At 44.4% G+C, this 24,852-nt stretch overlaps 2 protein-coding genes across 5 annotated transcripts; one reads left to right on the forward strand and one right to left on the reverse strand.

Annotated features, from left to right (window-relative positions):
- Positions 1 to 6: 6 nt before the first annotated feature.
- Positions 7 to 22,635, reverse strand: frmpd1b (FERM and PDZ domain containing 1b). 4 transcript variants are annotated; one of them, XM_058650620.1, is made up of 17 exons: positions 22,465 to 22,635; positions 15,819 to 15,969; positions 13,783 to 13,893; positions 12,125 to 12,297; positions 10,710 to 10,812; positions 10,339 to 10,384; positions 9,985 to 10,089; positions 9,775 to 9,870; positions 8,730 to 8,855; positions 8,197 to 8,316; positions 7,456 to 7,589; positions 6,776 to 6,902; positions 6,350 to 6,442; positions 6,048 to 6,230; positions 5,562 to 5,709; positions 4,350 to 5,312; positions 7 to 4,237 (listed from the first exon to the last, which is right to left on the reverse strand). In XM_058650620.1, the coding sequence occupies exons 3-17, from the start codon at positions 13,887 to 13,889 to the stop codon at positions 1,707 to 1,709; spliced, it is 5,055 nt and encodes a 1,684-aa protein (XP_058506603.1). In that variant the 5' UTR covers positions 13,890 to 13,893; positions 15,819 to 15,969; positions 22,465 to 22,635; the 3' UTR covers positions 7 to 1,706. The 4 variants fall into 4 exon arrangements, with proteins under 4 accessions (XP_058506603.1, XP_058506599.1, XP_058506600.1 ...); XM_058650616.1 differs by having other exon boundaries at positions 5,508 to 5,709; XM_058650617.1 differs by lacking the exon at positions 22,465 to 22,635 and adding an exon at positions 17,196 to 17,511 and having other exon boundaries at positions 5,508 to 5,709.
- A 534-nt stretch (positions 22,636 to 23,169) lies between these two features.
- tomm5 (translocase of outer mitochondrial membrane 5 homolog (yeast)) lies at positions 23,170 to 24,698 on the forward strand. The gene is made up of 2 exons (XM_058650164.1): positions 23,170 to 23,403; positions 24,345 to 24,698. Exons 1-2 carry the CDS (start codon positions 23,283 to 23,285, stop codon positions 24,377 to 24,379), a joined length of 156 nt encoding a protein of 51 aa, XP_058506147.1. The 5' UTR covers positions 23,170 to 23,282; the 3' UTR covers positions 24,380 to 24,698.
- The last annotated feature ends 154 nt before the right edge of the window (positions 24,699 to 24,852 follow it).

The raw sequence follows: 24,852 nt of genomic DNA on the forward strand, positions 1-24,852 counted from the left end.
ATTAGTATTATTATTATTATTATTATTATTATTATTATTATTATTATTAATATTATTATTAAAGATTAAATATCTGTCTCCTCACCAGCTGCCACTGAAAATGTAGGCAATCTTTATTTCAGCTAATCTTTTTAAGTATAGGCATTTGCTGGCTGCTTTGTCTTAATTTACCTTCCTGTTGTTGCAGGTGGCGCGAGTAAATCCTTCAAATCAAACGGCTCGTCACGTCATCATCATGTGACACTGATCAATGAACACTGTACATAACCGGTCGAGCGATGCAGTGCAGTCTTTTAACCTGGACAGTAGACTCACTATTGACAAATCCACATGCCATGCAACTTTGCAGAGTGGTCGCGAAACGTAATGCAGAACATTTACAACAAGACAAAAAAAGCCAACATTCAAACAAACATAATGCAGCTATTGTTGTTTATGACGTTAGCGCGTGAAAATAAGAGTGCGACGTGGTGCCGAAGAGTTTATGTTTGCATAGCCATAAACTTAGGTAGAGATGAAAGAGGACACAGACATGAACGTATATCTAAGAGTTATTGATCGATCTGGGGTGCTTTTCACAAGGAGGAACACGTAGTGGGGAGCAGTTGTGGTTCAGTGTTTTAAGACTTTGGATTTTTGCTACATCTTTACAGAGTTTAACAGTCACACTTATGGCAAGTCAATTTTTTTTTTTTTTTTTTTTTTTTTTTAAACTACACAATTAAGGTCCCCTGTTTTGGCCCCCCCTGAACCCTATCCACACATTCCCTTAAAATATACGTGTATGTAGTGGATGAAAACTAGAGTAATGTTAATAATAATACTGCATACATTTGGGGGAATCAGAGTATTACTGAGAAGCATTCACTCAGAGTCAGTCGGGACACTCTGGGCCAAAGGGGGTAGAAAAAACACTTCACACACGGGTATGTGTCTCATAAAAAGGTGCAATCTGTAACAGTCAAATGTGATCTCCCTGCGCTGTGATGGTATGTTTGTCTTTGTCCAATTCGTGTGTGACTGTGATGTTGAAAAACTAAATCCTTAACAAGAAAAACAAAAAAATGTGATCCCTGTAGATACAAAGCAAATCAGCCTGTGACTGTATTTCACAGGTGTGTGTGTGTTAAAGTGTATTATTCTGCAATTTTCAATAAAATATACTGTAGCTATAAATTAAAAAAAAAAAAAAAAAAAAAGACAATTTACAGATTACACCTTGCGGAGTGGAGAAAATCTTCAAAGCAGCAAAAAGGTAAAATCACACCACCTCAAAGAGAAAAAAAAAACGAAATAAAAATTCCAGTGACATCCATAGGTTTGTTTTGTTTTTTTCCCACCAGAGACCTGCACATCACAGACCACGGTGAAAATATTGTAAAAATAAATACATAAATACATACGAGGGTAATCCGTCCTTACATACATACACACATTGTATCATAAAATAAGATAGTCATAATATAATTATAAAATTTGTATGTACAAATGCATAGTCCATATGCGTCCAAGAAGAGTCCAAGCAATGACGTTTCCTCACTTTGTTTGGTGTGTGGTTTCCATGTGTGTGTGTGTGTGTGCTGTGGTGTGCATGGCACTTACAGTACAAGATAACAGGGGTCACGCGCCAGTTAGCTCTGTGCTGTTTCCTCATCTCCTCCTGCCTTCAGAGTCAGTGGCTTATTAGTGGGTAAAAAGTTCACAGGTCAGAAGTTGAGAGGTACACGGGCACCGGGTGTGTCCGATTCTAGCGTGCGTGTCCGGAAGAGCTGCGTGAGCGCGAACACAGAGGAGATGAGCACAGTGCAGCGTTTTGCCAACAGTCTCACCCCATCAGTTTCCCCTTGACCCAGTCCAGACCCAGTGACGCCTACACTCTTAGCACCAGTTCCGGCTGTCTCGACAGCCCCAACAAACTCTCGGTACAGACCCACTATCTCCTTTAGCTTTTCCATTGGCTGCTGACAGTCGTTGTCCTCATCTCCGTGCACCAGACTCGCATTATGGCAAAAGTCACAGCCAGCGCAGGAGGTTGTTCGCAAGCAGGCAGCGGACAATTGAACCAGAGCGCTGAAGCTGTTGGATAAAGAACGTAAGGCTTCATCGGGGGCCCAGCCTACACGTGTGGCCCGTTGACACCCGGACGCCAGCCGTCGAGCCTCGGCTTGGAGAAGACTCCGCTCGGCCTCTGTCATGAAGATGGGACTCGTCCCCGTGCAGTTTGAGCCCGTTGCTGGGCTAGTACCGTCTTCAGTTCCATTGTGATTTAGGTCCGGCCCTACTTTTTTGAAAGCCTGCTTTGAGTCTTGACATAAAGTTTGTTGTTGCTCAAGCGTCCCACACTCTAAGACCAGGAGAAGTTGATCGATATCTTGACGAAGGGAGGCGAAACCTCCCTTCAGCCCGCTGTAATTCTTGTTAGTGAGAGACCGAAGAGGATTGCCGAAAGAGGCTGTAGGGGAAACTGGGCGTGAAACTAAAGGACTGAGTTCAGAGGAGGCAGTGGATAATGTAGAGAGTGGCCGGGGGTTGTCTCTGAGCAGGGACAAAATATTGGGTTTTGGAGGCGGTATTGTGGGAGAGGGGACAGGCGTCTGCCCGGTAGGTTTTGGCCGCGTGCGACGCGAGAACTCGTAAACAGTGAGCTCCTCGTCGAAACTAATGCCATCCTCTGTGTCTCCACTGAAGCAGTTGGCATAGACAGTGCGGCAGCTACAGACCTCCTGGTGCTCCTGTGGTGGAGTACTGTCTGCATGTGTGGAGGTCGGCGAGTCACCACCAATTTGCATGCTGGACACGCCTCCCAATCCCACTGCTGAGTGGGGTCGCGACTGAGGCTGCTCCGATGAAACGTTGCCACTGTGTGCACTATTCACTTTGAAGTTCAGATTCGGATGTGAGCCATTTGTCCCGTTGGCCTTCTTCATGTGTGAGGTCACATCCTGGGCCTCTTTGATAGTTGCTATGACAACCTCAGCTCCATCCTCTAATATGTTCACTTTCCCCCCTGATTTGGAGCCTGCGTCTTTCTCCTTGACAGGGGTTCTGTTTAAGTCTGATAAACCACTTGCTACAGACAATCCAGATCCAAAGCCAGATGTGTCTCCGTTGATGGAACTCGTGGAGGGATAATCCAGAGTTCCTAATATCTCCTGGGAACGGGTCATGTACCATGGCAGAGCCTGGATTTTCCCTCTCAGAGCAGAGGCTGGTAGCCTCCCTCCCAGGCTGGAGGAGCTGGTCCTCAGATCTGACCCCGAATCGGATCTTCCCGGCTCTTTGCTTTGGAGGCCTGCAACACCTTTAGAGTTAGTAGAGGTAAGGGAGGTGGTAAGGGAGAGAGGTGCATCTGTATTTTTGGGCGACAGGCTCTCGTGGCTCTGAGAGACCCTCCGTGGTCCTGATGGGATGCTGCCGTTACGGTTGCTCCAAGGATGGATTCCATTTGGGGGATTTATGCTTTCCTTGAAGATCCCTTTGTTCGGGTCTGTAGGAGAAACTGGGGAGCTAGCAGGTAGTGAGAGGGGATGGCGAATAGTAGAAGAATTAGGTTTCGGCGGCACTGGAGGGGGGGCAGCTGGCTTTGTACCTGAATTAGATGGAGGAATGGGGAATAGGTTTGGTGGCTTGTTTGCACGTATGGAAGTCCCATTGGCTTGCCTTTCAACTTTAACCGTTTCCTTTTTATCGGGGACGTTTGCTTCATGTTTGGCAACCAAATCGGCTCCGTTCTCATGCGCTCCCATTCTCTTTTCCTCTGTTTGTGGTGTTCTGACCGGCAGGGGTTGCTTGCTGCACCGGACTGCCGTGATCAAAGGTGATGACAGAGGCAGTCCACCGGCACCAGACGTGACAGATTTGAACTCCATGGTGTCTGGCTCCATTTCCAGGAGTTCCGAAGACAAACGTCCAGAGGCATCCCCATTGCAGTGGGCGTATGATCTCCCATGCTGGGGGGACCTGGGAGGAATATTCTGAGGTTTGGGAAGCAGCTGGGGCTTAGGTGCCAGTGGTGGTTTGACTTTAACTTCAGGTTTCTGTGATCGCTTTGGTGAATTGGACTGATGGTTGGTGAGCTGATTAGTTGGCCCTTTAAGGGTCTCCACGTCCTTCTTGATTTTTGAGGTTTGGGTTTTACTGGCAAGGGGGGAAGAAGACTCTCTCACTGGGGCAACTGAAACATCATTCCAGGTTCCACTAAGCCTGTTAGCATTTTTCCTGTCAGCCAGTTCAGCATCTGTAAAAAGAGAGACAGAAAGAAAAGGGATCTCTTTTAGTCACACTAATAAAAACAAGTCAGCATAGATATATTTATACGTCTTAAAAAAAACACAATGATGTGAACAAACCTGAAAGATCAGGAACTGGGGGTGTAAATCTCTCTTGTGCATCAAAAAACTCATCCTCAGACTCCGAAGCAGTCTCTTTGGCTAAAAGAGCTGGTTTAAGGTTGGGTGAAGGAGTGAGGTATAGACTCTCTTCATCCTTGGAGAGCCGCTGCTCAGCTTCTCCTGCTTTGTGCCCTGGAATTGAACTTGTCCTCAGTGGGACTTTGGGGGGGATCTTCTTCTTTTTCCTAATTGGCGATCTTTGAAATGGTGTGCTGTCAATCAACCGCAGATCTCTCGAGCTGGGAATCTTGGAAATGCGTCTGAGTCCCTCAACTCCCTGCTCCTCCTGCTCCTCATCGTCATCCTCCTCGTCATCACTAGTAGCCTCGGGTGGACTCGGCAGGAAGTCAGACTTGGAGAGTTCCGCAAAGCAAAGGCATGAATTGTCATTGCCCCGGTAGTTTAGGTTGGTGGGTCGCAGGGGGCCCTGGTGGCGTTTTGGCTCTAAGAGGTAGGGGTGGTGAACGTCCAAACCTGGAAGGTCGTCGACGGTGCAGTGTCCATGGAGTGCATCTTTGTGAGATGGGGCTTTAGCTGAGGCGCTGCTTTCCTCCAGTGCAGCACTCAAGGAGCCACTGGACAAGCTGGAGAAGCTGCTGGTTACCCGTGGGTCAGTGTGGTACCACGTGGTGCCCAGGTTCATTTCCTCATCTATTACACCGAATTTGCGTATCGTGCATCCCGTTGCCCCCGCTTCCTCTTCGTCCTCATTTTCCTTACCTTCTGTTGTCACTATTATCTTCACTTCCTGTCTGCCTTGGTGCTCCTCTCTCTCTTTCCTTTCCTCCTCTCTCCGCTTCTCTTCCTCCTCTCTCCTTCTCTCTTCCCAGTCCTGACTCGCAGGGTCCGGACGCTGGGAGTCCATTGGGTCGTCTTCATCTGTTGAGTCCTCGGAGTCACTGCAGCACCGAGACACATAACCTACACCAGGAAAAAAACAAAACACAAACAAAACTGATGTAGTTACCCTAGTAGTGAAAGAGAATAAATTTCAAAGGTAAAACCTGACTTGATTTCCTATTCGTACCCATACTGGCTGTTGACATACATCAACACGTGATTTAAAAATGTCTATCAAATAGCCAAAGCCAGAAAGTGACAATTTTAAGTGCTCACTTGATAGGGATTCATAGCACACGCCCTCTATTACGCCGAACCTCCCACACACACCTTCTTCAGCAGGAATCCGGTGCACCCTCACTTTTGGGCGCCCCAGACGGAAGACATTGACATTGGGATCCACCATGAGTTTGCAGTAGCCTCCCAGCAGACAACCTAAGTCTTTGGCTGCCAGAGAGTCCATCAGTAAGGCAAATGGCTGTGAGGGGGAGGGTAATACAGAAGATAAGGTAAAAGCAGTGGATTGATTCAAGCCAATGGGTGAGGGGAGAAAAGGAAGTGGAGTGGGAGAAAGGATGAGAGACAAGTCAGCTTTTGAGACAAGTGAATCAGTTTTAAATAGCAACCACATACTCCCCGAGGCTTCATATGGTATGTGTATTGAAGGAGAAATGCCTGACCTATATTTACTTCAGCCTTGGTTCAAATCTAGCGTAGTGAGTAGTGAGAGTGTGAGAGTGCGAGAGTGTGAGCGCCTACATGATAATGAATTATTGAGCTGAGTATTTCAACGACCACACACTGTGTCCTCCATACCTTCATGTCATGCAGTGAGATGCGCAGCAGGCTGACTTTGTCAGACTCCGAGAGCAACTCCACTCGACTGATGCTGCTGAACTCGACCAGAGTGGAGATCACATTGAGCTTGTGGTTGATGATCTGACTCATTCCATACTTAGCTCCAACCAGCAGGCTGACCAGCACCTCCCTGTCTTGAAGCTGTAGAAGTGAGACAGAGTGCGGCCGATTAGAATAAAAAGGAGTTACGAGGAGGCAGCACAGGTGAAACGGACCAGGAGGACAGACGTGACGCATGGGTGCCAAGTCACGACCCTTACCATCATGGTAGCTGTGTAAGATCGTCCTCCGTATGAAATGAGCTCTCCCAGCTGAGTGAGGTAGGCCAACCGAGCCTGAGAAGCAGATATTACCTACAACACCACAGTGGGCATCAAAGAAGATAAGAGGAGTGACAGTGAGAGCAGGGCAGGCAAACAGCAAGGAGTCACAAAGAGGAATGTCACCGGTTAATTCACTGGCCAAAACAATGCACTCCACAGAAAAATATGCTAAATGTTCCCAGAATTATTACACAAGCTCTAGACCTACTTAGTGCTTCTTAATTACCCTCCATACACCCACCATCGAGAAGGAGATTAACAGTCGACTGCTAAACTCCCACTATTAATCTTTTTTTTCTTTTTCTTTTTTTGCTTTTCCTCAGTGCTTCCTCCCACTCGTCCATCCATCTGTTTCCACTGTACCTTCTGACGTGGCTCTAGCAGGGACTGGATCTTTTTGAGGTGGTAGCTGATGGCTTTCCTCAAGTCTTTCTCCCTCATGTTGCTCAGCAGTGTTGGAGAGATGAAGCTGTCCAGGCCAAACTCCTTCCTGTCAGAGAAACCACAGTGATATATATGCACTTAAGAACTCGAGCAGAACAACTGATAGTGGACATACAGATCCCCACATGTACTGTGCATTTAAAAGCAACAGTCTTCTGGGGTTTTTTTCTTTTCAAATACACTCTCAAGCAACAAGCATCTATCTATCTATCTATCTATCTATCTATCTATCTATCTATCTATCTATCTATCTATTACTGTAATCTATCTATTACTGTAATCTGTATATTACAGTAAAACCAAAAATATAATATGAGATATTTTTGACATAATCTGCTGCTGTTGTTTTCCCCACAGCTGCCACTAGATGCTAGTAAACAACCAGAGTTTAACTTACTGTCCCTTTAATTGTAGCCAGGACACACTAATTAGTCACTGAGGTGGTGCTTTGAGAAAGTGTCTCTTTGTCCCTTTTTGTTATTTTCAGGTTGAAGTGTGAAACAGCAGAAAGACAACTGTATCACACAGATTAAGATTATGTGTGGCCCAAACTCCTCTGACCCTTAAACTGAACAAGGACAACACCACGTTTGACTCACGTGATGCTCTTGATAGAAGCCCTGGTCTGTCCACAACTGTCTAGTCTCTCGTGCATGTGCAGCGCGGCCAGACGGAGCGCCGTGTTACACTTCATCTCTACTGCGAAGCGCTCCTGCAGCACGTCCGCCACACTCTGGGACAAAAAAAAAAAGGCAGAGTCACAATCACGACGCATACACATGCATTAAAATAAAGAAAATAATGATAATAAACAGCATATTGTATATTGTATTTAACGCAACACCGTGCTTCCTGCTTAGGCATTATTATCTGTAAGTACAACTAACACCGGGACACTTGAGCTACCTTTTCTAAAGCAAAAACAAACACAGCAAGACAACTGAACAATAAATCAACATGACAGAAGCGGGACTTCCAGTGCCTTACTGTGCAAAAACAAAAAAAAATGCAAAGACAACATCTGGCTTTGAGGCTTTTCACCCAGGATTTTATAAAATAAATGAAGTGTCAGAGCTGTGTTGCATCAGAGAGTATCAGAATGCAGGAGGAGGCGAACAAGTTCTTTGTGTTTACTGAGTATGAACAGGCCAAAAAAGGGTCACACATTTTATTACACAAGACGAACAAATGCCAAGAAAGAAAACACAGGAAGCAACAGCATTAGAAGTAAAACTAGATAAACATTTAGACCTGTTTTGCACGTGTAACTTAAGAGAGGAGCCCAACCTCTTTTGGAGCAGCATACTGTTAAAGATAGACAGAGAAGAAGCCTCTCTGACCTGTAAGAAGAGGTACTCAAAGGTGGAGGGGTCGTCCTGCAGCAGGTCCACGGGGTCTCTGGGGATGAAACACACCCTGAACAAACACCGGTAATCGTGGGAGTCTTTTTTCTGCACCACCTGGTGAAGACAAAAGCAGAGACACGCCAATGAATACGAGGCAACAACTCAGTGGCAGTAAAGATAAATATAGTTCAGGCATCGACTTCACCGGACGCACCAAAAAAAATGCTTCCACACCAAAGTCTATAAAGGAAATCTGCGTTTTTCAGCTGCTGGTCGACTGCTGCCTCGTTTGGTAAGTTTGTGTCCCTTAGGTGAATCCAAATAAAGCATTTCAAACACCTCAGTCACAAGATAACATGTTTGAATTTACTGATGGAGGACGCAGGGTGGATCAACAACTCCTGCCGTAGAATTTATTAGGTGAGCCTTTTCTTAATTGGCTAACATGTGTTTTTCCTTCTGTCCCTGCAGGCAGCCACGTGTTATCAGTGTGGAAAAGACAGTGGTGTGTTAACCGCTAACTTTACCTTCTGTATGTGCTCGTCTTCATGCAGCAGCAGGAGTTTGGTGATGCTGTACTGTTGCTCTAGCACCAGGGCAAAGTTCTCGATGGCTCGGATGGACAGTTTATTCTTCAGAGTGAGAACAATGTCCTGAAATGGTGAAAACAAACACAAAAAAACAAACAGTTCAGACCCTTAGACAAACATGTTTCATTCCAGTCTGCTGGGGTCTGATTCCCCCCCCCCTCTCAGTTTCCCTCTGCTCAGAAATACACAACAATAATAATGTACTAATAAAAGCAGTTCCCAGAACAGACAGGGACCTCCTGGTGGTTAGTTACTGACCCTATGAACTAATGAGATTAGCTGTCTGGTTGAGGGCAAATTTCCAATTTCCAAAATCCCTCCCTTTCTCTATGGTTGGCCTTCATGTCACGGGAAGGATGTCATAGTCTCCAACGGATCAATTTATCTGGCAGTTGATGAGGTTCATACATGTGCAGATTACTGACTCCATTACTTTTAGTCTTTGTTGGTTTATGTGGACGGAGCTGTTTTTCTTTGTGTATTAAGTTTCTGCTTAAAAATACAAAACACAGGTTCTGGCTGGTTGCAGTAGAAACATAGAAGTACATATAAAAGGCTATGGAAATCAAATGATTAAAAATATATAGTAAGTACTATATTAAAAGTCTGCCAATAGACCTTCCTAAATGTTATACACAACAGTTAAAGCAGCTGCAGTCCTCCCACACTACTGTTTATCCCCCTTGGGGCGATATTGTGTGGTAACGATGGTGGTAAAAAGGAGACAAAATGACAGTAATACCATGTTATTTCCACAGTAAAACCTTGGTAAGGAGAATTACTGTAGGCTACCATCAGTGTAATACCTGCACATTAACATTTTGGGGAATCAGAATTAGTAATAAGTACGATTACCATATTATAATGTTGAAATTCACCCTAACCCTTATGTACCACATACTTTCCCCATTTGCTATTAACACAGTGTTATTATACAAAATGATTACCAGACACTGCAATGACACCTCTTCGAAGTATTTACCTTGACAGTGGTGGTACCATCAAACTTGAAGGCCTTGGTCTGTCCATTCTCTAAATAGACTTTTAGGACGTTGGGCAGGAAGAGAAGAGAGTTTCCCTGGTGAAGAGACGTGGGAGATTTAATGGCAGCTTAGAACACAGGTTCAAATACCGAAGGAAATGAAGACAATTCCTTGGTAGAGTTGTATGAAATGAGCTTTTTTTTTTTCACCTGAGTGTGCCCGTTGACCACCACCTCCTCTGCAAAGCGCACTTTAACTGGATTACTCCTCAGGCGGGCTCTCTTCTCTGCCGACATGATGGACGACTTGGGATTCTGCAACGCACACAAGACACGTGTCGGAGCCATGGTGGACCACGCGTGACGCACTCATCGCGTTCGAAGCGGTTTGCGCGCACATTTACACGGACGTGTCACAGAAGATGTGAGCTTACAGTCACATGCTCGCAAACACAGAGGGCTTATGTGTGAATGAGGACTGGTGTCATTACTCTCAGTGTGTGTGTGTGTGTGTGTGTGTGCTCTGAGAGGATGTTATTGTTGTCCTTTATACTTTGTACTCACTGTCATGTGGCGCAGGATAGTCACATTTATACAGTCCTCCAGGGTCCTGTGTGGAGAAGTTACACACACAGACATGTGAACTGAAACATGAAGAAACCAAACACACACACACACACACACACAGGAGAACTCATTATCTTTCTGACCAGCTGTCAAGTAAGCAGTCTCACTTCTGACCTTTGCCCATGACTGACACACACACACACACACACACACACACACACACTGTGAGAATGGCATTCCAGCACACAATGGGTGACAAGGCATTTAGTCACTGGACTGACCAGACACACTGGCCTGACAGACAGACAGACAAAGACAGACACACACACACACAGATAGACAGAAAGATGATCTGCTCTTGCTTTTACCTTAAGATGTTTTCCACCTGCTCAGTGCTCAAATCCTCCAGCACTGCATCATTAATCTGCAGCACCTGGTCCCCAAGGTACAGTATCCCATCTGCAGGACTCCCTGCACACATAAAAATTGAGCACTTGCATTATACAAAAACCCGGCTGCGCACACTTCATTTTAGGGGATGGAACGTAGACATCTTGCAGACTTGAGCGGACCCCCAAAATCATGGACCACTGACTCAAGAATCAGCTGAGGACAGGCTTGGTATCATGTTGGACACACATTAACTGGGGGTTTCGTCTGAAACTGGGCCTATAACGGCACACACGCACATGAAATGACGCACATCGTTTTGTCCACCAGGGCTGACTCAACTGTTTTTAATTCAGCCGCACTCTCCGGGACGCGAGGGGTTACAGTTATTCTGTGTCGCATCCAGATCGGGCCCCCGCTCTGCTTTCCCTGGTTATTTATATTCATTTGTCTTCAGGCAAGAGAGCGCACAACAGAGGCACAACACCCAAACGTAAAGTGTATGTGTGTGTAAACACGGTGCATATTTGCACACACGGTGGCTGCCTCCCCAAAGCCTGTCTGTCCCCGAGTTTAGAACCGCTGTCTGCATGCCACACTGTTCTCCTCTGTACACACACATACACACAGACACAGGTTTTACACATAAATCCTTGATCCATGAACTTTTATTAATTTTGGACAGCTTAAACGCAGCCTTACCGCTAAACATTACCAATTTCTCAGGAATTAGGTTCTGAAGACGAAACAAATACAACTACACACACACACACACAATCAAGTCCCTTCCCTTCTTTGTCCTTTTTATTCAATCCTTCTTCCTCATCCACCACTTCATACTTCCATTCACCTCACCCAGCCCTCCTCCCTCCCAGTGTTCACACCCACTATTTAGTCCTCTGGACGTTGGTCAGCCTCTCTGACCGTTAAATCCTCTGTTGTTGTCACCCATCTTTCTCTCCCTGTCGCTCTATTTGGCATGAGATCGCAAAGAGCCGGTGGCAGGGTGGAAACCCTTCTTTGTACCACTATCATTTTTAATTTAAAGCACAGGAATCAAAGTAATTCTCCCACACGCACTCACACACACACACACGCTCGCTCAATCCCCTCCGTCAAAGTTGCTTAAAACGAAAAGTGACTGAGTCGAGACAGGACGAGCAGGTGGCTCTGTTCTCTGACTCACTCCTGGCATTCGAACAGAGACGACGCTGCCAAAATTCTTTTTTTTTCTGATTGTGTGTGTGTAAAATGTGTGAGACAAAGAGTGTGTAAATCTGTCAGGCTGCAGACGGTGCCCTGTCGCAAATAAAGCAGGCGGTCGTTCTGGAGAGTTAGATCGCACTCATCCTCGGCAAACACATGGATGCCAGCGTATGTGCCGCCCGCGTACCTGTGGCGATGTCCCTGACCAGCAGGGGTGCGTTTGTGGTGAGGGTGAAGCCATGTCCGGTGCTGCTGTCCAGGACCGGGTCCCTCGTGATCTGCAGTGTCAGCTTGGCCTGGAAGTTCTGATTGCACAGACTGTTCGAGCGCTGTGACCTCCCATCGCCTAGCAACCGCTCCCTAAAAGGGGGGGTGGAACAAGAGTGACGGGTTACCCGAGTGGAGACTGCAACACTGTGGTCGTTGACAGATAAATTGAGGTTTAAAGGGTGAGATTATAATTTACCAAACATCTCTAGGAAACGATTTGTTTGTGCAGTCGAGTACGAACAACAGTAAATTACGGAATCATCAGCATAAAAATGGTATGAGGCATTTGACACATTTGCACACGCATTGTTGATGTAGATTGTAAACAAAATGGGTCCAAGGACTGAGCCTTGAGGTAGCCCTTTTGTGACCTCAAGAATGGTGGAACTAACTCCAGCCATCTGAACACATTGCGTCCTATTTTCTAAATAACCTTGGAACCAAGTGGCAGCTTGTGTGGAGATGTCATTTTTGATGAGAATATCTAGCAGGAATGGCATCCCCACACTAGCTTCCCTTAGCATATCTACAAAGGCTAAGGGAATTTGATGAGTTTAAAAAAAAGCACAGGGCAAATGAACATTTTCAGGAAATGACGTTAAATAAAAAAAAGTTATCATAGTATGTCACGAGACGGGCAAATATAACAATCCGTCCAAAGACACAAAATTAAACTTATGTTAAGAGGGGATGAGGGTATTTAAGAGGAGGGAAGTCAGTGGATTACCAAAGTTACTGGAATTCAACCTCTGAGTAACAGGAAATAAGGTACATTTCATTGGAAAATGTGATGTCATTTATGGTCTATATGTTTTCTAACATGAATCAGCAGGTCACAGAGCCGAGGGAAGAGCTCAGGAAAAGAGGAATGGTCTCATACTGACATGAATTATTACATCTCTCGTCAGCTTAAAAGCACTTTAGGCATAAAAAAAGTGAAATGAATTGTTTTCTTTTGCATTTAAATCTTTAATCTTTAAAAAAAAAAAAAAGGAGTTTGTCGAGCTGCCTCTGCTCTCGCTCGTCTGTTGAGAACGAGAAACCGCTCACTCGGTGGACAGTAAGGGAATAACAGAGTGTTGAAAGCATATTTGTGGTTGACTGCGGGGTGTGTTTGGGACAGTCAGGGTTTGAATATGTACTCAAATATGAATGATGTGTGAATGTGTGGGTGTGAGGAGGCAATGACAGCGTGTGTTTATGCCTGTGTGTTGTGATAGATAAACCGTTTTTCCTTTTCTTATGTTTTTTTTTACATCCCTTTCTATTTACAATCACATTTTCTCAGCACACTGCATCTATTCTAAATGATTTATACCCTATATCCTTTTTTTTCTTCACTGCAGGATCTGGGCACCAGACCTTGGAGTGGATAATGCTGTTTTCTTCCGTCTGTATCCCAAACTCCATTGTTTACTCTTTTTTTTTTCTTTTCTATAACGTCTTTTCTTGTTGCTGACGAAGGGTTTCTGTCATGTTGGCGTTTTCTGTGGTGCCATCCCTTTTTTTTGTTGCTGCATAACCGTCTAAATGCAATCTGCTTCCATCAGTTACATACACACGTCTATCCTGTACCTGCTGAGTGAGTCCCGCGTGCGGCGTATTATTGTTCCCACCACCTGCTGCACTCGACTCGCCCTCCGAGCTGGAGACCTGCTCCTACATCGCTCCTTCTCCTCCATTTATCTGAAAAGACAGAGGGGAGGGGACGTGAGACATGGCGGAAGAAAAAGCAAAAACAAACGCAAGCAACAAGCAAAACAATAACCAGATGTGTGAACAAAGGAAGAGATTCTGAGAGACGCTACACCATCGTAAATGGAGTTTTAATTATGCTAAAATAGTGTGTTCGCTCAAACTCTGCAGCTGTGTCCTTTCTGCTTCTCCAGGCCTTTAAACCTGGGAGTGGTGTGGACATGATGAAGGGCTGTGAAGGGAGTGAAAATCCTGAAGTGTGAGGTCTAGACTAGTTAGCACTGAACCTCTACTTTATAGAATTCAATCAATGATCACTAAGAAGACGTCTGTTACGTAAGAGCTTGTTGTGTTTTGCAGAGATCAAGATTTCACGGCTCACAATATGAAGTGGTCTCTTAATGAGCAGTTCGTTTCAGCAGCTGTTTAACTGTTGTCTGGGTAAGACTGACTTCATTTGCCGTCGTCACTACAGAATTTGATGTTTCAGGCAGAGAAAATGAGGTGGAAAGGCTTTGGCAGGGATGCAGCGTCCCAGACCGGATCAATAAAGCTAACGATGATGGATGTGCGCCTGAAACCAAATGACCCGTAGACTCCGTTTGATTAGCTCTCTGAAATAAACCACGCAAAAGAGTTATCTGGCACGCTAGCACGACGAGTCTGGGACATTGCGAAACATCACTAGAACGTCCAACAGATGAGGAGATAAAGACCTTGCTGTACTTTAAGATCGGATTGATGTGGAAACAACACATGCTGCATTGCAATCGATAGCCGATGAGGAGGGATGCCGTCGAAAGTTTAGTCTCGTCGATGAGAGAGAAAACAAAATTGTACTTTTTTTTTTCCGGAGAGAAACAATCGGCAGCTCACACAGCTCAGGTGGTTAAGAGGATTAGAGGCCCTCGTTCTGCACACGCCCTACACTGATCAGGGTGTCACTTCATAAGCACCTACTGCTTATCCAGCTTGAGGAAGACTGACATGGATGAGGAGGGAAGAGTGGCACGAGGGAGCCGACAGCTGTACACGAGGGAGTGGGAATGACAGTTGGCACGCCACATTGACATTGCATTGTAGCTTGGAGATGAAGTATGTCCTGTATATGCGTGTGTTACGCGGGCCGCAAACAGTGCAGCATCATGGGACTTTTGTTGCCGTCAGTCTTCAACTTTCTTCCTTCGCTCTCCCTCCCTCTCTCTTTCTCTTTCACCCCTCTGTCCTTGCCGAGTCAGGGAGTCGTCTCCAATGACAATTCTCTGGTCAGCAGCAGCAGCAGCCAGACATTTCTTTATATCCATGCACATCCCGAGACTTACAATCCTCACTCTACAGGAACACGCCATCTTTATAAGTGAAATAAAGTAGATACAGGTAAGATAAACGTGTGTATTGGCTTAGATGCATTGATTTTTTAGTAATTAATCCTTAGAACACAGAGGATTTAGGCCTCTGACGACATTTGTTTTACTATATAAACAAAGCCTGAACAAAAAGCACTCACACAGGTCAAAGTTCGTTTTTTTATGAACAAAAAGAAAAGAAAAATGGTCTATTTTGTGACTTGTGCACAATCATCGCTACTTTACATCACAACTTAAACCTATGTGCGATATAAAGTGAATCACAACTGTGACTCAACCTATAAACCTATAAACACACACACCCAGGATGTCCATATAAGGAGCTGTGTATTATTCCCACGGCACAGATCCATGCCGCGAGAGCACTAAATATTCTAATTAAGAAATAAGCTGTTAAACGTGATACACGGTAAGTTTCTGGGAAACGTGAAATGAATCCAGCGCAGGGGAAATTCAAACCGACATATTTGAAGGGTTACATACTTTCACATTTTTAGGACACCCTACACTCAACTTAACTTAACTTAAGATCGTGCACGGATGACTCACCGTGATGTTGCTTGTCTCTTCAGGACTCCAGAACACAAATACCCTCTTGCCCTCTGAGACATCAGCTCTGCAACCCCTCCAGGATTGGCTGAAGAGAGGAGGAGGGGGGTCCTTGTGATCATCAGGGCCAATCCCAATCTGGTGCGGCCACCTGTGAGGAGCAATGTGACATCCTGTTAAAACCCACAAACAAGACGCTCCTTCACAAAAAAACCACATCGCCATGACAACTAAGCTTCAAGTGACCAGTCTGATAAAGCGGTGACCGACGCTGAATTCTTCACCTGTTTTTTCTTTTAAGCAGCAAAACTGTATTCCAGTTGTTGACAGTTTCAGAGTGAGCCCCGAAAGCATGTCAAGCAAAACAGATGTGAGTCCAAAGCAGCTATGTGGTTGTGGTTTTCCAAGAGGCCCCTCCTCTGGTCCCCAAGGCTTGCTCTCTCTCTCCTTCTTTCTCTCGCTACTCCTCCACTGCCTCAGAAGTAACATGGCAATGTGGAGAGCAGCCACTCCATCTCTGTCTGGTTGTCTAAATTAAAGTTTCATACCGCCCCGTGTTCAGATAACAGTTCTGAAAAAGCAAAGAGGACAGGGCTGTGAATCCTCATGTGTCAGAGAAAAGAAATGGCGTCAGGAAAACATAGATCTCAGCCAGTAATAAAAGAGGACAAGTCTTTCATATGAACATCAGGGCTGATCTCACTGAAACCTTAGCCGGGCCCCTGGTTTGGGGAGAAAAACACACTGTGGGAATGCTTTGTTGTGAAAAGCCTTGCTGTTGAATCAGTGGAGACACTAAGTAAACATTCTTGATCTGGTCTGAAGAAACCAGCTCATTTTGTTCTCGAGTGTTGATCTGTAGAGCTTTCCTCAAGAAGAAGGAGCCAAAATCGAGGAATTGATGGACCCATCTGTGCAGCTCGTCCGCCAGGCCCTGTGTCCCTCACACAGAGCTCTGTCGTGAGGCCTGTGTGTCCCGATGAAAAGCCAGCAGAAGACCCAGACCCGCACACAGACTGCAGGGCATATGAATAATGCATGGGGCTAATGCTGCTAGCTCGGCTTCCACCGTCTCTTTCTGCCACTTTGCCAACACAGGCAACAAGAGGAGGAAAGACGTACGGGGGGGTTGAGGAGGGGGAGTAAAGGGGAGAGAGGGAAGGCGAGCACAGAAGGGCTGAGAAAAAAGGGAAGGGACACAGGGAAGAGAATTGGTCAAGGCAAAGAAAAGAGAGAAAAGACAGGATATTGGAAGGGGGCGAGGGAAGGGGGAGAATTTTAAAGAGGGTGAAAAGGGTAGCGGCACAGAAACGAGGGAGTGAAGCTGCAGGAGGAGAAAAGGAAGCACAAAAGTGTGATGTAAAGGAGTCCACTCACCAGCAAGAGTGAAAAAGAAAGCTGATTAATGCAGCATTTCTCCTCCAACTGGGAGCAAACAAAGCCAGGCGGCAGACGTAGATGTACTATCAATCATCCTCTTTGACTGACCCCCTCCTTCTAATGACGTGACACATTCCTCACATTTGATCCCAGTTTCAAATCCAAGATAGCAAAGCTGTGAGCTGGTGATGAGTCTGCGCCTAATCTGGATCGGAATCAATAGTAATCGCGAATCCCGTCCACCGCTGTCGCGTCCTTAAGTCCTCAATCTGCCTGCATACACAGCTCATCAGCGATCCTCGCAGTCTGTCTGACTTCTCACTCATTCCCCCTCCTCCAATCTCCACTGTACAAGGAGAATATTTGTATGGAGCTAGGTAATGAAGGCTGTCTCAAGTCTTGTGTTTCAGTGTTTCTTGGACAACCCCCCCCCCCCTCTCTTCCCAGCTCATTTTCCCACACAATGTGTCTCTGTCTTGGACAAAACAGTCAGTTATTCAATCCCGTTGCCGGGTTTGAGTCCACATGCAGTTCATAGAAGTACTCCGCTCTCTCCACGGGGTTTGAGAGGTGGAAATGAACTGGCAGTGTCTGTGCACCCAGCTGGATGGAAAACAGCCCAATTATTGCTGCTGGGTCAGACAGGGTTACTGGAGGTCAGATCAACCTGTACACGGCCCGGAGAAGCTGCATTAGAACATGAGATGGGGAGATTCTGCCCGGACAGAGCCGGCGTATGTCTGTAATAAACACGCCGCTTAGCTGCGAACACTGAAGATGGGAGTCACATGACATTCATGCACATACACACATTTTCCTCACAGCTCTTATGCCACGATTTGGAAGTGGAGAATCGCTCAAGAGGTAACCTGACGCTTGCAGAGGCCTGGCTAACTGGCTAGCTTTTATTTAGAAAGGAACCCCCCCCCCCCCCCCCCTACACACACACACGTGCACACAAACACATACACACATACTCTGGATACAGCTGCATCACACGAGGCAGCAGCAGCAGCAGCAGCAGCAGCTGGTCCAGAAAGTCGACAATTCTTTTTGGCTCCCACAGTCTCTTGGACTCAGAACCCAGTGATCGTTCAGTCCACTTGGCAGGAGATTTTGTCTGGATGACCTGAGGTGAAAAGTGATGTCTGTGTATGAGAAGCATCTGGAGCGCTCCCCCATTATATTTGGCAGTGAAATATTTCTGTTGGGTAAATTGCCATTAGATGTGGTACATACATCATATCCACCACTGGATAAGAAAAAACCTGGAGAGGAAAGGATACAACCCTGAACATCAGCTGCAAATATAATAATAAAACCAAAAGTAAGTATATAATCACTTTAGGATTAAAAGTTTGGTTTTCATAGCCTTAGAATAATCTTTTTTTTATAGGTACTTTCAACGAGGTCCTTGCTTCAGAGGCCGCCATGTTTCTACAGCCATATAAATCGAGAAAACTGACAGACTATTTGTTTTATTTTGAAGCTTAAGCCTTATTACGCAAATGAGAAAATACAACGCGATACAAGGTCCCCGATCACGATAACATCACGATACTTGATTCTGTGATAAACAATATATTGCAAGACAATCATATAGTGGTGATAATAATCGTAATAATCATATAACCGTTAACAGATCATTGTAGCCAAATTGTTTATTCTGTGGTTTGTGTTTATGCTATGATTTTTGCCCCTGTAACAATCCATTCAACGTCCGATACGATACCGATATTGCAGCCTTGAGCATTGGCCGATACCGATATCGATACGATATCAGCACAAATCATACATAATTTAATTACTTATCTTGTAGCGTGGAATGTTAGAATAGGCTTGATCAAGTGATATTACTACACCAGAGACGCTTATATCGGAGATTTTAGAGGCAGTCCAATATAATCCATTACTCGTTTTTTTGGCTGATATCGGACCGATATCCGATATCAATATCGGATCGGGACGTCCCTACAACACATACAGAGAAATAACTATTTGTGCTGATGTTAAGTGTCACAGTACTAACCACCACTGTGCTTCCTGTAACAATTAAATGTAAGCAACACCAAACTGCAACATGGCTGTTTGCTTGTATGTTGTTTGCAACTGTTGCTCGTTGCATCATTACCCGTCTTCATCCACACAATCACATTCTCGTCTTCACTCCGGCCGTCAGCTCATTCCATTAGCATTAGACAGACAGGACTCACTGCGTGCCACTCAATTCATTTCCCCTTTCATCAACGACCTGGCGAGGCCGGACTTCCCCAGTGCACTATTAAATAATGGCTCTTTCGAAAGATTAATAGTGCAATGCATTGTGTTACACGTTTCTATCAGCGGTCCGGATGGTTCCGGAGAGAGACAGACAGCCAGAAACTGAGACAGCTAGAGGAAGATCTTGATGTCTGAGGAAAGTTTTTGGATGATGGATGTTACGAGTCTGCAAAAGTGTCCGCCTTACTTCTTCTGTTGTTGTCTGAGCCAATTTCCTTCAACTCGTGGAGCCTTAAAAACTGCACAATAGAAGTCTTATCTGTGCATAAAAAGTAATATGAGTGGAGAAGGCAGGTCCGCAGCCACAATAGGCTTCTGGGCTGTGGATTTGTCCTTGCATTCTCTGTGGCTACAGCAAGACTTTCATATTTCACGAATAGTAGAGGAGAAAACCAAGTTATAAGAAGATGATGATTTACAGCCCTTGTTTTCTTTATTGCTTTTCATTCTCTTAATGTTTTACTTTCTGTTCATAAACAGAGTCGACCTGAATTACGATGCCTCTGCCAGTAAATTGTGACCTCACTATGACATCATGCCTCCTTTCTTTTTTCCTCTGCAGGAGTTACACTGATAGAGGGCTGGGCAATAATGTAAAAATGGTTCAAAATCTATCAATATAATAATGAATGCCCTGTGAAAACACACTTTGATTAATTTTTTTGTTTCTGTGTTTGAAAGGTGTTTGTTGCTTTCTGTCTATTGAGAAGTCCAAAACCATAATTCACTGCTTTTTCTTCAACATTAACTCTGGAGCAAAACTCAGTGACGTGACATTTTGTCGCAGTAATTGTCAAGATAAAACTTATTTATTGTGATACAGTTTGGTCCAGATTGAGGGGCAAATACAAGTGTTCATGTTCAATATCCTTAAACTGTTCCAATATCATCAACTAAAACATTCACAATCACTTTCATAACACAGTCCCTGACCGCAGAATTATCTTCATTCCTTTTGTGCAATATTGATCAAGCAGAAGCTTCCATTAAATAGTAACTGCAACAATATGAATCGAATCCTTGAACAGGTTCAACAATTGACTGATCTAAGGATCTTCAAGTCAAAGTATCGGACCGGACCAGCAAACAAGAGCCCACAGTAGTCTGTAGTGACGACATGAAGCCATAAGACCACAGAAGAAGGGCGAGGGAGAGGACGGCTGGCTGGCTGCAGTAAGTGGGACAGACAGTCAAGTGTTCAGCGGCACAGGAGAGCAAGACTAAATGCAGCCGGGCATCAAGTCTTTCCTGATGTGCAAGTTCTGCTTGCTGGGTTTCTCCTCTGGCAGGATGACCTCGAAGCAGCAACTGCCATCACATGTTGTAGCATACATCCCTGAGTCACAGCACTGTGCCTGCAGCAGTGGCACAGCACAGAAAAACAAAAGAGGACGGACTTACACACAAACACTCACTGCACTCACTGAGTGAAAGGAAAACACTCAGCGTTCACGTCTACTTCACATCACTTCATAGGACCGAAGTGACACTCATTCATTCATTCATTCATTCACTGAGAGTCATTCCGTGTGTGTGTGTGTACTCGTATTTGTTAACTCTGGCATAAACACTGACTGTAACCCTGAGCAGAACCACATTTTTAAGGAAGCGGTTTAGAGCTAAGATTTGAACTGTGGTTAGGGTTAAGGATAGGTTTTAAGGCATTAACTGGTTCTGGTTAAGGTTAGGGATATGGCTTTGTTTAGGCTTCCCAAATGAATGGAAGTCAATGCATTATCCTAAAAAAAAGAACAGCCGCCTATGTGCGTGTATCCACTTTGTGAAGAAAAACACTCTTGGTAATGAAGGGTCCGCCTCATCACACGTGTCTGAACTGAATCGCAATCAAAGGTCATATTCAATCATGTCAGGGCCCAGAACAGCAAAACGCATTGTTCCGGTCTAGTTGTGTTGCGCTTGTCATGCCTGTCACGGCATGGAAGAGCTTTTGGGGGTGGGGGGCGGAGGCTGCTGCTGCTGCTGCTCTTGGCCAAAGGATACAGGCAGAAGGAGGAGGAAGAGACGATACTCCCATAGTCCCTGGCTGCCTACGCCCATTCATAATGTGCTGCTGTGCATGTTTTACTGGCCAGATTCCTGTCTGGATTTAGCCTTTAGCTTGTGCTCAATCTGTGGAGAGTGACGTCACTTTCACTCCACACACATATACAGTACAACAGCATGCCATGTCCATAGCACAGAACACATGTGTGTGAATGAGTGTGGCACAAGAATAGCCAGTGTTTTCACAGTGGCATTTCATTTAATACTATATAACGTATATGAACGAGGAAGGGCTTTGTCAGACACAAGGTGTTATTATATATATATATATACATATATATATATTAGTGTAGCGTAAATGTATATGAATGTATAGAATAAACATTGATGTGTATATTTTCAAATTTGTATTTGGGAGTAAATGTACATATGCTACTACTACTACTTCTTAGACCTCTTTTACACACACACACACACACACACACACACATATATACACATCATACACACAGTATATAGCCAAAATAGATGGTTAGCAATAATCATCAATTCATGTTATAACTAAACACACATGGGCAGCGTCTGTGGCCCATAAACGCTTTTACAGATGCTTTTGAAACAATCAGTATTCCTATTCCTGGTCGAACTAACACCTGGTTTAATCAGTGGCCGCAGCCATGCCAGTCAAACCAGGAGGCTAAACAAAGAAGAAGAAGAAAAAAAAAGGTCAATCTTTTGTTGCTTCCCTAATAATCTTAATCGGGATTTAAATCTCTCCATCCCTCAGTCAGGGGGCACGGGTGTAGCCCGCTGGCGATGTGACAGGAATCACCATCACCTGTTAAATTATTCATTTCATCTCGGATCGGTCTCCAAAATGACACGGACGGATGGAGGCAAGGTGCGGGCGTCCACAGCCGAGCGGAGCCGAGCCGCGAGCCTCCATCAGACAGACAATAACACCGAGGAGGAGAACACTCACCTCGTGGTGTGAGGAGGAGACAGAGGCAGGAGGACGAGGAAAACTGTTCCTCCTCCAAAAAAAATCCCCACTTTAAATCCAAAGAACGAGGTGTTGGTTTGTCCAATAATCTGCGCTGCGTCCTCCCGGGCCGGATGGATGGCGCTGGTGATGTGGTGTGTGCGTGTGTGTGTGTGTGTGTGTAGGGGGCTTGGCTATGTGCTGGATGCTGTCAACGCATTGGTACTATATTCTGCTCTGCTCTGCCTATAATCCTCGGCCCTGAGCTCAGAAATAACCACCCCCTCCCTCTGCTCCTCTCTCCTCCTCCTCCTCCTCCTCCTCCGCTGTCTGACCCGAGGAACCTCCTCCACAAGGTCAACAACATAATAATAATGATGATAGTAATAATAGTAATAATAATAATAATAATACTAATAATAGTGGTAATAACATAATAATAATAACAATAATAATAATAATGAATTAATTTATTATAGACTATAAATGATCAAATCTAGTTTAATAAAGTCTAAATGTCTCTTATTTGTCACATATATCTTAAAATATGTTATAATAACACCCACATTTGCTGAACACTCACGTCTGTTTCTCATATGGTGTTGTGTTCAAACATTCCTGTGTGGGAGCGACATTTAATCTTTGCCTTCTGCTGTCTTCGTGCGGTTTGTCCCTCAGTGCGCGCCGTCGTCCAACGTCACTTCCGCTGCGACGCGTTTCCGGCCTCGATTAATTCCTCCATGCTCCTACAATAGTAGGTTTCTCTCGACACCGAAGGCGATTTAAAGCACGAAACGCCGGTAAAAACCACAGCGACCATGTTCAAACTGGAAGGACTGGGACCTAAAATGGATCCGGAGGAGATGAAGAAGAAAATGCGACAGGACGTGATCTCATCTTTGAGAAACTTTCTTATTTACGTCGCCCTTCTTAGAGCCAGTGAGTACAGACCGGTGACTTTGACATCAAGCTCAATATTGGGTAGTTAGGTCTTGGTAGGTGTATTTAGACCACATTTATTTTTTACTCAAGCGTTGGTGCAGTGGTCCTGTTATTAATTTTACTTAACATTGAAGTGTTTCTATTGTATTTGTATGATTTATAGTCTTACATCTGGTATCTGTGTTGTCTGCATAATAAATGATGTGAAAATACAAATACAAAGTGACAGTAAAACAGGTAACTGGTTTTAATGTTGTGGCTTTGCAAGTCATGGGGCATTATCAAATGTTTAAAATACATTTTAATGATGTTATAGATTATGGATGAAATCCTTTTTAACCATGGTTCATACACACGCCCCCTTCCATCACATTTGTACTTGCCACGATCAGTGTATTTTTCTAAAGCAGGGGTCTTATACTCAAACGACCTGGGGGCCACTGAGCATCTAGTCTGGTCAGGAGGGGGCCACTCAAGTGGAAAAAAAAGCCCAACAGGGGTCTTATAAATTATATAATGATAACATAATGATATACGCTTATAATTATATAACAATATGCAATTTTTATTCTTTTTTATATGTATTTTTATTTCCTCGCGTGAGCCTTTTATGTCTTTTATCTGTTATTCTTTACAGCACTTTGATCCCCTGTGGTTGTTTTAAATTTCAAGATAAGTCTTTTAATATGCAACAAAAACTTATTTATGAGACTCAATGAATATATAAAAAAAACATGTCAGAAATGACTCATTATTAGTTGACTCATCGTTTGGCTCAGCCACATGAAATCGATTGGGGAGCCGCAAGTTTGAGACCACTGATCTTAGCCCGTGGCTGTTTCATAGTACACAGTAGTACCATGCTATCAAGATAAGCCACTACAGTGTAAATAATCTACATTATGGTTATAACAAAATATATTCATCCTTATTTTCAGCTCCTTATGTGTTGAAGAAGCTGGACAGCATATGAGTGGAGCAGCGGATTTGTTCCGTCCTCCATCCACTGAGAGTTTACGTCATCAGAGATGAGCAAGTGCCATCATCACGAGCACCAGCTGGGGCCGTGACAGCATTATCCCGAGGGAGATGACCAACACCTGCCCATCACTGTGTCAGAGAAACCTAAACTTCTCATTTCTTTTCTCATTCCTTGTTGTAAACTATGGTCTGCCTGTTTTTTTTTTGTTATATCTGTTTTTTGTTTAATAAATTATAAACATTAAATGCAGAGTTTGACAATGTACAGACTTCCTGTATTATTCAATAAAGACAAACCATGTTGAATCTGATGGATTGAAATGTCACATGGAGTGTTTAATTACATTTAACAAAAAACGCACAGCCAGGCATATTGTTAATATCTAATCTAATCTATTTTAATCATTTTAACCATGTAATTGTTAATTATAGACTGTATATTTATACTACACATCTTTATAAGCA

Source organism: Solea solea, chromosome 14, assembly GCF_958295425.1.
Source record: "Solea solea chromosome 14, fSolSol10.1, whole genome shotgun sequence".
NCBI classification, from domain to species: Eukaryota; Metazoa; Chordata; class Actinopteri; order Pleuronectiformes; family Soleidae; genus Solea; species Solea solea.

Coding starts and splice junctions, on each gene's coding strand:
- frmpd1b (XM_058650616.1), bottom strand. CDS start 13,889: ATGGAGGAGAAGGAGCGATGTAGGAGCAGGTCTCCAGCTCGGAGGGCG. Junction 7,590..8,196: donor TTGAGTACCTCTTCTTACAG/GTCAGAGAGGCT, acceptor TTTTTGTCCCAG/AGTGTGGCGGACGTGCTGCA. Junction 5,313..5,507: donor GTGCTATGAATCCCTATCAA/GTGAGCACTTAA, acceptor TTCCTGGTGTAG/GTTATGTGTCTCGGTGCTGC.
- tomm5 (XM_058650164.1), top strand. CDS start 23,283: ATGTTCAAACTGGAAGGACTGGGACCTAAAATGGATCCGGAGGAGATG. Junction 23,404..24,344: donor CGTCGCCCTTCTTAGAGCCA/GTGAGTACAGAC, acceptor CCTTATTTTCAG/CTCCTTATGTGTTGAAGAAG.